Source organism: Venturia canescens, chromosome 9, assembly GCF_019457755.1.
Source record: "Venturia canescens isolate UGA chromosome 9, ASM1945775v1, whole genome shotgun sequence".
Classification (NCBI taxonomy): Eukaryota; Metazoa; Arthropoda; class Insecta; order Hymenoptera; family Ichneumonidae; genus Venturia; species Venturia canescens.
Window position 1 is genome coordinate 15,279,810 of NC_057429.1, and position 15,943 is coordinate 15,295,752.

At 40.4% G+C, this 15,943-nt stretch overlaps 1 protein-coding gene across 7 annotated transcripts in view; it reads right to left on the reverse strand.

The window, feature by feature from the left end:
* Positions 1-1,676: 1,676 nt before the first annotated feature.
* The window catches only part of LOC122415511 (lachesin-like), a 165,053-nt gene continuing 150,786 nt past the window's right edge, over positions 1,677-15,943 (reverse strand). For 4 of the 7 annotated variants that reach the window (XM_043427651.1, XM_043427649.1, XM_043427648.1 and 1 more), the window contains exons 5-9: positions 15,601-15,811; positions 14,716-14,772; positions 12,493-12,643; positions 11,858-12,018; positions 1,677-5,463 (exon numbers count right to left, since the gene is read on the reverse strand). In XM_043427651.1, the coding sequence (XP_043283586.1) occupies positions 5,363-5,463; positions 11,858-12,018; positions 12,493-12,643; positions 14,716-14,772; positions 15,601-15,811 (681 nt within the window). In that variant the 3' untranslated portion in view covers positions 1,677-5,362. The remainder of the gene's footprint in view (positions 5,464-11,857; positions 12,019-12,492; positions 12,644-14,715; positions 14,773-15,600; positions 15,812-15,943) is intronic. The other 3 variants (XM_043427652.1, XM_043427654.1, XM_043427653.1) reach the window with 3 other exon arrangements.

The window sequence follows — 15,943 nt, forward strand, 5'->3', positions numbered from 1 at the left end:
TAAAAATAAAAAAAAAAAGAAGAAAATAAAAAGAAAAATAAAAGCCTTTATTATATGTCATATGTATGTGGACGCATATATCTGTATGGTTATAAAAAAAACCTTTTACACATCCGTTTTAGCCTCTCGTCTCTCGACAATTAACGGACGAACGATTTTAAGCCATCCGTTCGTTCCTCCCCATCAGCAGGAAAACAGTCGACAACGAGTTGGGAAAATTTTTCCGCGTCACAGGCCATCTGCTCACTACAATTTTTCTTCCTTGTTTATTATTATGATTTTTTTCCTTCCACTTTTTTATTGTTCTTTTTGGTCTCTCTCATATCTGCTCTGCTCCTCGTTTTCCACTACGTTTTTTTTTTCTTTTTTTTTTTTTTTCATTCTCCCACGGAAATATCACGACTGTTTATCGGGATGTGAAACACGATACAGACCAAAAGGCTCCTTCTTGACAGTCGACTTTTTTGCATATCGAACATCTCAACCGTTTCTTCCGTCGTACAGCCCCGGACTTTCCAACCTCGGCGATTTTTTGTTGAAGGAAAATCGGGTTTTCTGAATGGAGCCAACGAGGACGAATTCGCCTCGAAGGCACTTGTTTCCTGGTTTTTTAAACTCTGACTAATTCCCTTCCTTCCGGATTCTACAGAACAACCGGGTTTTCGCATCAAAGAAATTTCATCGAGTCACTCGAAAATTCTGTTCAATCGAATACGCTGCTGCGACTCTGTAGCATCGACAGCTTTTTGTTATCAATTCCTCATCCCCAAGGCTGCTCTGCATATGCGACGTGGTCATAGACGAATGAACGAATAACAAAAGCACGTACGCTAGTTTGTTTTAAAAAAAACGCTCCGTACATGCAAACATAATAAATTGGATTAAGCACAGAGAGCGAGAGAGTCACTGAAGCGCCTGTTGTAATTACATGCTCACGTCTCGACGAGTGAAAATGAAATTAATTTTTTCACGAGTTTCACGTGTGCTTCATTCTCGACGTTCAGCCAGGGCTTTGCGGGGTTTAAGCCTGCAAATGTGTACCAGCACGCAATCTCGCACAGTGTCTAACAAGGTTGTGAAACAAAAATGGAGGCCCTGCACACCTTGTCGTCTATAACGCGTACACATTACATTTACACATGCACGTGTGTAAAAAGTCTTGTTGTTGTTGCTTGGAGTTGAGCTCAGTTATACGAAGAAAGAGTCTCATAATACACCTTCATAAAACCCTCGTAGGCTACCCGGTACGGGGCAAAACTCGTCCTATGCGCCTTTCAGACGATAAAAAACCCAAGTTTTTAGTTAACAGAATAGTAGGAGAGCTTTATTTGTTTTTCATCGGGCTTAACATTTGCTGGAGCTTCACCGCATCGTTGTTACTCGCAATAAAGACCCGCCTTTTCGAATGATGAAAGCGACGTAATGAGCTTGTGATTTTCCGCACTCTTTTTATCCGAATTATACTGTTCAATGCTCGAGAACTTTTGCCAAACTTTTTTCATAGAAAACGTCGATAGATCGATATTGACTAGACAGAAAAGCAAAGACGCAAAAATGTTGTGATTAAGTGTAAGTCGATTGAAATGGAGTTGAATGAAAGTGAAATAAACGCGATTAAATATAATCGTGATGCAATTGCAAATGTGTTAGGTCTGGGAGGACAATAAACGAGAGAATTTTCATTTTCATTTCTTTCGTCATAATCGTTACATTTATTTAAACAGTAATGTCACGTCAATGGGATAGTTTTTTTTGCTTTTTTTCATCGCTTTACATTACAAGTGTATCTCGAATTTTACAATTCATTCGTCATTCGTCACGCGCAGGTATAATAATATTTCGTTCGAAAAAATTCACTCGCTCACGCACAAACATTCTTGTCTTTGTTTTATCGCTTTTTTATTCTTTCTACGACATGATATACGATTATCGTGGGTTTTTCTCGCAGATCATTAACACTGCTGTCCCAACATTTCCATTCACTTCCATCTCATCCTCCGTTTATTTACAGTTGCGGTTTATGATTTGAATTTCATTGTCTCGACTAATAAAAAGAAAAAAAAAATGTCGAGCGTCCGGAATTACGCGACGCTCCGACAGTTTTCCCTGCATTTTTTTCTCTTCGAGTCCTCCATGTACTTTCTCGGAATCGTATAAAGCGTGCAACCATCGATGAGTTCACTTGTTCGAGGAAAAATTGGCTCTTTTAATTCGATTCCCGTTTGGTGGTTATCAGCTCATAATTTTATTTCGTTTCGATAAACAATATCCAATAATAACGTAAATGAAAATATATGAGAAAAATGTTAACGAGCGTATCAGCTATTGGAATTTATTTTCTCGAAGCGCGTTGCACTGTGGTGAGTGAAAAAAATAATAATCAGAGAAATTCGCATCGCGCGGGGCTCCTGTGCGAATACGTATTTCATGGCGATTAAAATTACGCGGGATATTCACTTCGTACCTTTGTTTTACCTCGTTCAATTTCTTTTCCACGCGTTCACTCGTTCTTTTCCCTTACTTTTTATTCGTTTAACGGAGGGGGCAAAAAATGCCGTATCGTGGCCAAGGGTTTCACCACTGAAACCGTTATCGTTCCGAGATAAATTGAGAGGAGGCCAGGGGAGGCAGTGCAAGAAGAAAGAGAGAAACGGCGAGAAAGAGAACGAAGGAACGAGAAGAAAAAACACCCGTATTAGCGCTTTGATCGATCGTCAACCACGCTCTGCTAACAACGTCTCGTTAACTCATTCAACTTTATATATATACCTACAAAAGAGAGAAAGTAATGGGAATGCTCTTTTTTACTCTTTGTCTTCTTTCGAAATTTAGTCATTGTCATGCCACGACAAACTTTAACCGAATATATAATTGTCCAATTAAATCGTTTCCGTTTCCAAGAAGCTCGATGTTGGCTCGTTATTTATCATGCGAAAAAATCACTGGATGTCTCCATTCTCGTATCAGGGACGCTGTCAGTATATTCGTGCGTCTCATTACCTTTTTGATTCCAAAGATAATGATTTTAAGCGAAAAACTGATGGTTATAAAAATCAAAGTGAATGATTAATCAGTGAAAAGTGATAATTTTTTTTTCTTTCGATTTTTATCTTCCCATCGCCAAATTATTTTTATCCCCAATGACCATATTCCATTTTATTATCTCTCCATATTTACCGTTGACCCACATAGGCACCATTCAGACTGACTTTTTTCGATAATCCTCGTTCGCTCCGATTTCATCACTCGCAAATTAAAAAGAAGAGTCTCATATTTCGTGTATTCTCTTATTTTCCTTCATCATTTATTATTATTATAGATATTTTGTTTTTCTTTTTCCTATTATTTTGACGCTTGAGCTCCGTTCCATTGACGCCTTCGAAAAAACAGGCGCGCGAGGACACGAATACGTACAGCGAGTTTGTTCTTAGGAGAAAAAAAATGAAAATGTGAAAATCTCGGTGTATCGATTCTCCCGTGCATTAGTCTCTGATTTCTCAAAGGACATTGCCAGCCATTGTTTTGCTTCCTTTCTCCTAGGATCCAGCCACGCAATTAAGTCTCTTCCCGTCTCACGCTCCGTTCTCGATTCTGCATAAGTCTCAACGAGAATAAATGAAATGAATACTAAAAATGTTACCGTGTCGAGGATTCGCTGACTTTTAGTTTCGATCGCTCTCGCGCTTATCTCGCTTTCACAAACTTCCACATATTTTTATAATTTAACTATAACATTTTTCTTTTATCGTACAACGAATAATTAGTTTTTTCTCTTTTTTTTTCGTTTTTTGTTTTTTGTTTTCTTTTGTTTGTTTTTTTTTTTTTTTATGGTATTTTAATATTAATATTACCTTCGTATCTTGTATAATAATCGTCTATTTAATGCGATTTTTCCTTCTCATTAATTTACGATCTCTAGTCTTATAGTTCAGTTCCTAGATAACGCCTCGGTCGCCGCACATTGTCATTTTTTGTATTTGACGCATTAGCAAATATGCATTTTTATATTAACGAGACGCGATTTGACAATGATGGTTTGATTGTTCGTTTCATCGAGTCGCAAATTTCGTTTGATTTTTCCATTTGATCAATTCTCTAAAAACAACTGAAAATGAGAGGCTAAAAAAATTGGATTTTCGTTACCGAGCGATCTCCAGAAATGAATGGAAGCTCGAGAAACAATAAACAATTAATTTGTTAAATTTTTTTCATTTTGTTTTTTTTTTTTTTCCAAGCTTTCGCATAACACTTACGATGAAGCGTAATCTTATCTTTCACTCGATTTTACGTAATTTTATTCATTTATTTATATATTACACCGTCAATTTTTCTATCGTATAAACACTTCGTTCCTTCATTTTTCGTCGATCTACCGAGACATATTTACCGAATTTACAGTTGCGATCATTATTATCATTCGCGAGATAAAGTAACAGTTTTAAAAAAGAAAGGGGCCGCCTGTATAAATCGGTAAATACGAAGACGCGACCTTGTCTTCATCCCCGTTTTTATTTCTCCTATAGATATACAATGGACTGTACAATTATTTTAATCGATATCTCGTTTTATAATCTACCCGTTTAATATTCAAATATTTACAGAAAATCTCATATCCTCGCGGAAGAAGTAGATACATGATTTTTTCCTTATCCCTATATATATTTCGCCCCCTCGTCTCCGTAGGATTCCGATGAATTAAGACCGAGCGACGGAGGGTTGTTTTTTTAGAATAATTGTCTCTCCACCATTAGATTTCATCTCAACCGGAGATTTTAATCTCCCGTTGCATAATTCACTCTCGTTGATATACTTTTAATCAGCATGTTCACGCACCATTTTATCTTCCAACGTGTTTTTACGATTCGTTATTTTCAATAAGAAAAAAAAAAAACAACAACAACGATCTGAAAGCAATTTCACGTTTTCGGTTTCGTCTCACGCACTCACCAGCAATTTTTTCTTTTCCTTTTCGTTTCCATTACGCCCCGAAAAACTATGACACTTTTAAATCGAAGAGAAAACCCAATTTTTCTTTTTTTTTTTTTCATTCATTCATCCTCGACGGGCTCTTCGATAAATTTTCCATTGATTTATTCGTTATTGAAAATTTTTAATTAAAATGACATTGAGAATGATCGATTTGTGATTTCTGTTGTTGTTGTTGTTGTTCACTCCTCTCAAACTACTGTGTTCTTCTTGATGAAAACGACTTGAGGGCACTCGATGAGCACTCACGTACACGAGAGTTTTGTCGCACATACACATATATATAAGTATATATAACGTGCTTCTTCGGAGTATATATAAATATATATATTGATATATAGTCGATTTAGGCCTCGTGGAAACGTGGCGGGTTCGCTCACCTCAGTAGATTCGCAAAGAGAAGCGTGAAGGTCGCGAGGAGAATCGTTGGTGCGAGTCCGCAACTTCCACCGTGTTGCATCGCTGCCGGATGCTCACCTGTAAGGGAAAATAAACTGCTTTAAATTCGTGATTTAGCAGAGGATACTTTTCTCGAAAATTTTGTACTGCATTGCGGGAGGAATTTTGTCAAGGAACCGTCGAATTGGGCCCCATTTTTGAACGAAACTCGTTTTTCCAAGAAAGCAACAAGGGATATGAGCACAATCATTTTGTCCAGTCCCCCATCAATAAAAACCGTCGAAAGAGAGTTGTAGAAAAAACAATGAAGCTTAATGGAAATGTCTAATTGCTTAAAAATGACTGCGTTACTTCGATGATTTCCTTATGATTCTCGGCAATGCATCGAGTGAATGTATTCCATCGAAATAAATTTATTTCCCTTTATCAAGAAAGAGCCAGCTGCTTAATTAGCAACTCGGTTTCATTTGTGTCTATCCATTACTCGTGTTCAATATGCACGTATTATATTCGTTCGAATTCTGCCAACGAATTCGTACGAGTTTATATTTTTCCACGAGGTGGAAAAAACAAATTATAATAATTATAAACACAAATATCTCTTCGAATGATTTTCCTCCTCGTCCGACCTGCATCGGCAATGCTCATAGTTCATTTGGCCCATTACTATTTCAAATTCTTCGTCAATATTTTTCGTCCTCATCGTGTGTTCAGCAGCAATGATGTATGCTTCTAAAATTACAATGATTGTTGAACAGCGAACGTGTGTGTACAACGGAATGCATCTCATTAAGTGGGTCGGTTCACGCATTCTTGTGTGTGTGCGTCGGCCATCATCCATTTGTTTACGGTTGGCAATATCGAGAGTTTACACAATATAGTTGCGTGGCTCTCCTTCCCTAAAACTCATCCCCGCGTGTCGGGCCGAAGGGCGGGAAAGCGTGAGACCGCAATTTACGAGCGAATTGAAAATCTAATCTGGCGTCGCGCGCGCGTTGCCATTACGATCACGTTTATATGTGCCATACAAGGCTTATAATAGGCCTTCTATCCACATCGCTCCGTCTCTCCTCCGCCTCTTTCTCGTCCCTGCTGCGACACATGCATTCGGTGTGTATAAATGTACAAAATTAAGGGCCTGGTTGAGAGAGTGCGAAACTCCCGTCGCTATATGGCCACATAAGCGTTATCCAAAAATTATACGAGCCACTCCGTAACGGGGCTAATACATTCGTGAATGAGTATGAGAGGATTTCCGGCCCATACGTACTTAGTTAAATTACACTGGGCTCGTGGACATCCGCGCCTATTCAATACCGCGAGCTCCAATATTTCGCTGCAACCATTTCCCTCCGGAAACTCAATTCATTTTTGGACCTTTGGTCATCCCATTTTACAAGAACTCACTCAACGTGTTTCGTTCTTCGATCGTGGACGATTAGCTTTCGAGGAAATGTGAACGATTTACTGACAAATAATTGCATTTTTGTCGATGTCGATTAGCTTGAAAAATAATTATGATAAATTGTCGACGATCGTGCAACTTCACACAATTTTTCATCTTTGCTGCAAGTTATGCTTCGTATTTACAGATGTGTGGCAGCGTTTTGAGGTCAAGTATTAAAAAGAAAAAAGTTTATTGACAGTGCAAATAAAGACTCGAGAGTGGTCGATTTTCTTTGAGAACTGGTTTGATGAAAAAAAATGTAACTCCCACATCGCAATGGGATGCATCCGATGACGAATGATTTTTTGTTCTGTTTATAATTCGAGCTACCGGATTGTTGTCGTTACAAAAGCCTCGCTTCTCGTTGTTTATCGATAATGCGTACAAAACGGGAACATCGATGTTTGTAAAAGCTCGGGGTTTATCGTGAAATCATTGAAATTTGCGGTCAATTTTGTAGTGTAATCAGCTATGTTTGAAATAACGTCGATGGCGAACGTGCCATCGAACGTCCGGGTATGGCCTCTAAATTAATTATGCGGACGAACTCTGTGCAACATTAATTTTCATCCACAGGTCATGTGTGGAATCCACATGCGGCTAACATTGATATATACACATACCCGGTGGATTACACGCAGCGGGGTAAATTATACGATTGCAAATTCTCTCGGCAAGACGTTTTAAGGGAGGGGTCTACCCTAATTAGAATTTTCAAAAAATCGATTCTTTTTTATCGCATTTTTCGAAAGTATAAATATTTAAAAGTAAATATTTAAAAGATCTGAGTTTTGAGCGACGTTCATTGGCTGTCTGAGCGCGCTAATGCGCATCGCCCAATGCGGTACCGCGAACCTGCCTTTGTTTAAATGCGTTTTTCTCAAAATTACGTTCTTGGACGGCTCGTTGATAAAATCTCCGAAACTATTCAACCGAATCCTTACCAAAATTTTACCACGTGTTCTTTGTGACTACAGTCGTAGCGTATATCATACAAATTTTGAAATTTTTAGTGGAACTATTTTTTTTTTTTGTAAAAAACGATGAAAAAAACGTGCTTTTTTGTAATTTTTGAAAAAATGCTTGCCATTTTGTGATTTTTGAAACAGTCGAAAATTGTATGACATGCGTTATAGCCTATTGAATCTAAAACCATTTTTTGTTTCTCCGATCATCTGTTCCAGAGATTTTATCGACAGCGCACGCACCCATCGTTTTTTTGGATTTGTCTTCTTTCCCATTTTTCAGTATGAAAACTGAATAAAATAAATAATATTAAAAAATGTTCTGTGCATTTCAAGAGTGTATTTTTTAGGCCCAACACTTTTTATATCCATATTTATAGTTTATGCCGATCAAAAAATTTGTGAAAATATTTGTCTTTGCCCTTCCAATTAGGGCAGACCCCTCAAGGGCAAAAGGGTATTTTTATCTCGAAAAAAGCGATATAAAAACTGTTTCATAAACCGAAAAAAATGATCGCCCTGTGCGAAGCCGGCTCTCTTCGCGGAAAAAGCGAGGGCCAGTGATTAATCGAGTAACGAAATATCTCATTTGTATATGAAGTTAGTATCGATGTAACGCGTCGAAGGGAATGCGCAAAGTTCATGCAGCCCGTAGCAGGTAAATCTTTACATGGTCATCGTTCTATACATTCGGTACGGATGCGCGTTTGTCCGTGTGTGTGTTCATGTATGTGGGTTCGAACCAGAGAACAACTGTCCGCTCTCGCTGGCTGGTTGAATCTCACTGGAGCGGTGTCTCTCCATTGTTGTATTATGCTACGGTATCCATGCCCATTCGTCCGTTCACTGGAATCCGAAATCGTGTCTGCGGATCGATTGCCATGAGAGTAGAGTGAACTCTGGGAACAAGCCCACCTCGCTTCTCCCGGTCCCTTTACGAGGGAGTCGAAGCTGACGGATTCGTACGTGTGTTCTCAAACGTGGATCGAGTGAGCGCGTAGAATAGCTCTTCGAACGTGGTGCCACATCGGATAGTCACGAAAAAGGGCAAATAAATAAACTTTTCGAGTACTCGGAGCATTTTTATCGCACAAACTGGGACTGAAAAGTGCACCAACGGTCCGCAGCGGGTTGCCACATATTAATAAAACCCGATGGATTTTCTAGGGAACGTGGCAACCAGTAAACCTGTGCCAGCCTTTTTCCATCCTGCATTCAGAGCTCTTAGAGCTTTGCCGGAGCTATCGACTAATGCGACCGTTGCAAAAAGTCTAATCAGAGCAAAAAATGCCGTCACGTTGCCTTCTAGCAAAATTTCCTCGGTGCTCGACCCCCATTAGTGGCTTCTGGACTCTCAAAGTTGCTCGTCCATAAAAAAAAAGTTTCTCGAAGGCTCCTGCTCGGGGTGTGAGCACCAAGCATTGGCTAATTCCCCACTACAGACCGGGAGGAGCTTCCTGCACGTATGTGTCTCCATATTTTGGCTACTGCGGATATTTCTATCCGCGTATTAAATGCCGGATTATTAGCGAGTCTATACACGTGTGTTTAATATTCGAACAGTACATAGACGTTGTTCCGAGCGTGCATGCATACACGGGGGAAGCCCGGTGAGCTGTAGTTAACGAGACAGGAGTAGAGAACAGGCAGAGATTGGTAGAGCTACACACAGAGGCTGCTGGATTCTATGTGTGGGGTGTATACCGTGGTATTACGTCAATCCACCGGCAACATTGTCAAACTTCGCCCAACGAGGCGTCACGCCAAGCACTTGATGAACGAACCCGTTCGCGCGCGCCACCCAAGTTATATTGCTAGGAGATTGGAGTGAACAAGGGAATGAGGCTAAGAGAGAAAGTTGCAGCTTGATGAGATCGTGTGATAGAGAGAAAGCGCAGGAGAGAGAGAGAGAGAGAGAGAGAGAGGTATAAAAATAAATACGGAGAGATGCGTGGGAGGGAGAGAGAGAGAACGAGAAACATTAAGGTCTTGCTCTGCTTCATGCATTTCTTAGAGTGTCGCATCCGCCCTGCTCCCCCTCACATGCGTTACGACAACGACAATGTTGTTGTCTGGTGGGAGGCCAACATATGCCAGCTCCAGGAAACAGGTGTGAAGTGTTTCATTCCTCAGATTCCAACGATTTACGCCGTCCCAGAGCAATCAAGGAGGTATTAAGTCATATAAGTACACTCGAATAACTAAGCTCAGGAAAGCTGCCTTAATTGTTTTCGAAAATTTTCAAAATTTTCGAACCTTGGCATTTTTTCATAGTCTATTGCCTCCGAAAATTTTTTTTTTTCGGGCATTACAACTTTGTCTCGTTCGACTCAGAATCGCGTGAAACACGTTTCGAAACCATCGTTGGAGGTCATTTTTTCGATTTTTGAAAATTTTCAAAATTTTTGGAAATTTTTCATAGTCTATTGCCTTCGAAATTTTTTTTTTTTTTTGGTCATTACAACTTTGTCTCATTCAACTCAGAATCGCATGAAAAATGTTTCAAACCCATCGTGGGAGGTTATTTTTTGATTTTTGGCCGTTGTATTCGAACGACACGAAGAAAAGTCTTTGCACACCATTCCTGAACTACCTGCCAGCCATTTTCTCAGTGACGACCAATCTCTTGTTTCCCCAAGTCGAAAAATCAACCGGAAACGTCAGAAATATGAAAGTTTTTGATTCGCCGAAGTTACCGAGTAAAAAGCCAGGGCGTCAACCAAAATGATCTTCAGATTCACGTACATTTTATGCTCTTATTGTTGTCGTGAAAATAATGTGTATTTGTGGATGAACGCATTACTGCAGAATGCATATATTTTTCTCACGGAAATTCTTACTAGCGAATAAAATATCTTCCCGATGTTTCCTTTCCCTGTATTTATCTCTTTCTCTCTCATTCTCTGCTCCTTTCTTCCCCCTCCTCACTCTGCCCCGCTGTATTTTGCTCTTTCATCGCCGGTTTTCTGGTTCTTGCGGAAGCGACGAAAACTCCGGGAGCGCTGCAGCGCCTGCCAGCCGGAACTTCAATCCCAAGTAGGTCAGTCCCGATAACGCCAGACTACCGGCGTCGCGCGTACGCCATCGTGGTCCTACCCGTGCCGATGCTCTTACGTATGTATGAGTAACGATTTTGGTACACCCTGGTTCGTTTATAGCTTCAAAAACGCTTCCACATAGTTGGCATATCGTGAAAATCTGCTGTGTATCCACTTTTGATTGTGGGTCACGAGAGACACTGGCACCGATCACAAATTATGATTCCACCAAAGAGTCACCTTCCGTTGAAGATTCTCTCTCCCCTCGAAGAAGAAAGACCGATCGGGAAACGGAAACATCTTGATATTTCATACACGAAGAAAAAGAAGCGGCGGCAAGATCGGCCTCTTTTCTGAAAGTTGATCGCATTCTGGCCAATCATTGCGGAAGTTGGAACGGACTGAGGAAACAGGAAAGAGCGAGTTAGCTGAAGTCGGAGCGAAGTTCGTTCGCTGATAAAATTAACGCGGAGATAAAAGAATAGTGAAGGAAAAAAAAACGCTTTCATGTATCTTGAGTCCAACTCAGGGATGCGGTGCTCGATGACTTTGGAATCGAGTGAGTAGGAAGGTCATCGTCCAGCGATTAATCTCTCGGCCATTCCGCTCGCATGCGGATTCGCATTAGTTGAAAGGAACCGCATCAATAGAACGACGAGAAGCTGCTGAAAGATCGAACTGACTAAGGGAAGGGGTGGAATCGGGGTGAATTGGTTCAGTATGGGACTTTGAATGTATGCCAAAGTCCAACGAATTGAATAAAGTGAGTCAGATTAAGCGAGTTTCTAGAAAGAGTATCAGAGGACACGAGTGAAACGATAAAGGGAATACGATTGAATTTCGGCGCTGCTGGGAGATGACCAAATGGAACGTCACACACAAGAGGCTGCTGCTGCTGCTGCTGCTGCAAGCTCACGCGGATATCGACTGAATCGAAAGACCGGTTAGAGCGCATACATTATAGCTATATGCACAAAGGAATGAAAGTGGAAAAACCTCTTTTGGCGAAAAAAAGCACTCACCATTCAGTACGTGGACGATCACGCTCGCGGGGTTCGCGTTGCTTGGGACGCATGTGTAATTTCCGCTGTCACTGGATCTCGCCTGTGTCACGAGAAGCTTGCTCGTTGTGCCACTCTCGGTTTTCTCAGTTTCCAGGGAAACACCGCCCCTGTGGTGAATGCTGTGTATTATCAAACATACTATCGTCCAGAAGTCTTGAAGAAATTTCTTAAATTCATCTACTAAAATTTCAACTTTTCATTCTTTCATTCATTTTTATTCTTCACGCCATATCAATATTTGGCGATGATGAAAAATCAGGCTCGAGTGACACTGAACGACGCGAGAGTAATGAAAAATACGAAGTCAGACAATTGTGAAATGGAGAATCACGCAGTGACGTCAAACATGGATTTGCGTTCAACGGAATGGGTCGAAAAAATCTCTGTCATTCGTCGTCCCATTACTTTTGTATTGCGCGCGGATTTACATTATGGAATGGCTACAAATGAGAAGAAAACTGAAGCCCTTCAGCGAAAAGAAGGCAGCGAAACTGCTCCGAGACTAATGAGCAATTAAGGATGAAGCAAAGTTGATCACGTGACCATTTATACGTGTAATGTATAGGCTGGATTAAGGGTTTCCGTGAACGTACCTGGGACTGTCGAAATCCACGACTGCTCCACCATGATGCCATATTACGCTGCTCGGGGGTGTGCTCTGCACGTTAACCGTGCATGTGAGGCTTATTGTGCTACCCTTCTTAACGTACAGCTCTGTCGTCCCAAGGATTTTCGCTTGTGCCGCTGCAACACAGATTAGAGAAAGCAAGGCGCCGGGCTTTAATGAGAGTTCTTTGGTCCGATGAGTCTGGCTGAGGTCGTGGGTGAAAAGAGGCGAGATAAATAGATAGAGAATTGTTGAGAAAGAGAGCAATAACCGGAAACGAGAGAGAGGGGGGGGGGGGGCTGCCGAATTTTCTTACGCTCTGCTTTGCTTTGGTGTTTGGCTAAAACAAATACTTTTATATAATGGAATACACAGGATGAGAGGAATCCTTTAACTTTAGACTGCAAATTCAAGACTCGAAGATTGCAAACTCACTTAGCCCCACTTTCTCTCTCTCTCTCTCTCGCTTTCTCTCTTTTTCTGCTTCTTCGAGGTTCGTATATGGGGCTCGCTTCTCTATCCGAATGCTTCTTATGCTGGCCCCCTTTCGAAACAGTTTCCCTTGCCAACTAGCAGTGGGATTAAACGTTCATTAAAAAGATATAAAAGAAGAAGCTCCTGGCGCGCGCTAGAGTTTCGAGTTGCTCGTACGGAGAGAAAAGTATACGCTTAAGATTTGCCATGCACTTTCATCGCTGCTCGCCCTACACTTTCGAGACACATGCGAATCCCACTCTTACGCGAACTCAACTTCGAGGATCTCCACGAATTCTCGTACCGTTAGCCACGCTTTGCTCCTTTTTTTTCTTCCTTTTTTGCTATTTTTTTCTACTCGAGCTCACTGAATTTGTGAGATTCGTTCAATGGTGCTTCAGCCAATATTCCAGAAGTCGATCGTCAGAGGTCGAGAATCCTTCCAACCATATCCAATTTACTGCTTGATCGTACGTCATTTTAAAACCGTTTTGCTCTCTCCCTCTTCAAACGACTTCAATAGCTCCACACTCCACTTTATTTTTCTCGATTATAACCTGGCCTGCCACAAATCCTTTGTTCCAACACGAGACGTACTTACTCGTGGGAATGGCACTTGGAGAACTTGCAATACATGTGCATATCGAAATGAGGATTTCAGTTGCAATCTACCATCTAATTAACCATGCATTCATTGTTGAGATGCTTTCAATGCTTTTGAGCTTTCGAGGAGATGAATTATCGAACGTGTTAATTGATTCGACGTTGGTGAGCTTCCACTGAAATATTTGTATGGGATTCCTCGTTCAAATGTCTCTCTGTTAATCAATATGAAAAGACGATCAATTCTCGTGATTAATTATCCACGTCCTTCGACCCCTCCAAACACTTTTTTAGCCTCATGTCAGTCATACATAAAATTACGTATTCACGAATGAAACAATTCATAATTATGCTCTCTAGCATGTGTAATTTCTTTGTGCAATTTGTGACATCAATCACTTGTAAAAGCTTTGAAAAAAATTCGTGAAAAAGCCATAATTTCTTTCAAAACTGTCGGAAGAAACGAATAAAAGTTTTTCGGCGTTGGAAACACTCCGCTTCGACACGATTTTTCCTTCAAAGAGTACAACACGCTCGTGAAACGTGAAAAGATCGTAACTTTGTGAAAAAATAACCAACGAAGAAAGTGTGCTTGGACACAAATCAATTGCAAAAACGATCGATAAACAAATTTTCATAGAATGACTGATAAAATTTATTCAACGAATTGGCTGAGTGCTTTTTTGAGATTCATCTGTTCAGAGTATTTACGAAATCCCATTCTCGAAGTCACGTTATGATTGTTCGCTTACTTTATTCTCATGAAAAGGAGCGGCGGAAGTAATTCAGCTACGAAGATCTCTCGTATCATTGCTCCAATGGCTTTCCAAACAAAAAATCATTTCACTGCCTGCTTTGTTCGTTTTACTGAGTTTATAGCTAGTCCCTGAAGTCTCTGTACTAAAACCAGCATCAATAATTCGTCTCCTTTATGCTGATCTCACAAGTGCTTGTAAGCTTGAAAGTGAATATAAAAGTAGGTTTAAACGTTAGGATTCTCTTTGTTCTCCTCGATCTCTCATCGTTCCCGTCATAGTCTTCGCAGTTGTTTATATTTATATATATATATATTCACATATATACATGTATTTGGATGCCCCACTACTATTTGTATTTGCAAATTGATTCTAACCTGATTTGAACGTCCGGCGAGAGGCTTTCGTCGTTGCGGCAGTGACAGGGGCACTCTCTGCAACCGGACGAGAGAAAAAAATACATCCGAGTTAATGGAGGCTCTCGATATTCGTTGGTAATGAAAACTCAATAATTTTCTTATTTCCACTTCAAATACCTGCCAAATTTTCCACGTTCAAATACTCACGAACATCGTTCCAGTAATTGGATTACCAGTATATTTTCTTTTTTCGTTTACGTTTTTTAACTTTTTTTCGGAAATTTCGGTCACTCGAATGTTTCAGCATCCTCCCGAAAAATCAACGAGATAAAATCGTAATTTAATCCAAATATGGAAGATAGGCGTTTCTAATTTACGACGATAAAAGCTTTCGATTCGAAAATCAAATAATAGGATCAACCCACCCTTAGACAATCCAATTTTGCATAATGGATAAGAGGGCTGGAGGGTTAAAAAAGCTTATCAAAAGCTCCCATCATGCTTACAAGGGTGCAAATGTCTACAATTTATTCAGCAATGTCTTGTCCGCTGTGAGGTGTGATGGTGGTCCATAGTTTAGCTCGTTCGTTTTTTTTTTTATCTCATTGTCAGTATTGTTAACAAGAAAACAACTAACTACAATTAGGGAGATGGAAATTCATCCTGATTCCATTATTAACTCGGTGCATTCTCGAGTTCATACCAAACAGTCGTTTCCTCAAAGTTGTAAGAGTAAAAAATCTCATTTGCATGGTCATTATCTCCTGAAAATTCAAGAGGAAAGCAACGGAACGTAATTTAGTCGGACAAATTATTTTGAATTTCTTGTCATGACGAAGAAAACGACGGAGGCGACGAATCAAAGAGAACGCAACGCTCGCTTTATCATCATTTATTAATTACCTTCGACTCTGAGCCAGAAAGCCAACATCATTTTCGGCTCGGTGTTGACCTGACACTCGTAAACGCCGGCGTCACGTGGCTGTACAAACGCTATCGTCAGCCGCCATTCGTCACTAGCTTCCGGATGCTTGACCGAAAATCTCGCGTCACTCGTGTACGTTATTATCGACGATGTCAAAATGTGAAGATCGCTTTTTCGCATCCAGGAAACCTGAAACACACGGGAAACGATTCCTTTACGATCCACTTGGTATTTTATGAGTCGTTGAAAGCTGCGAATGCTTAAAACTTTTTTCAGTATCAAGGCGAATATGTGGCTGAGAAATATATCGCTGATATAACG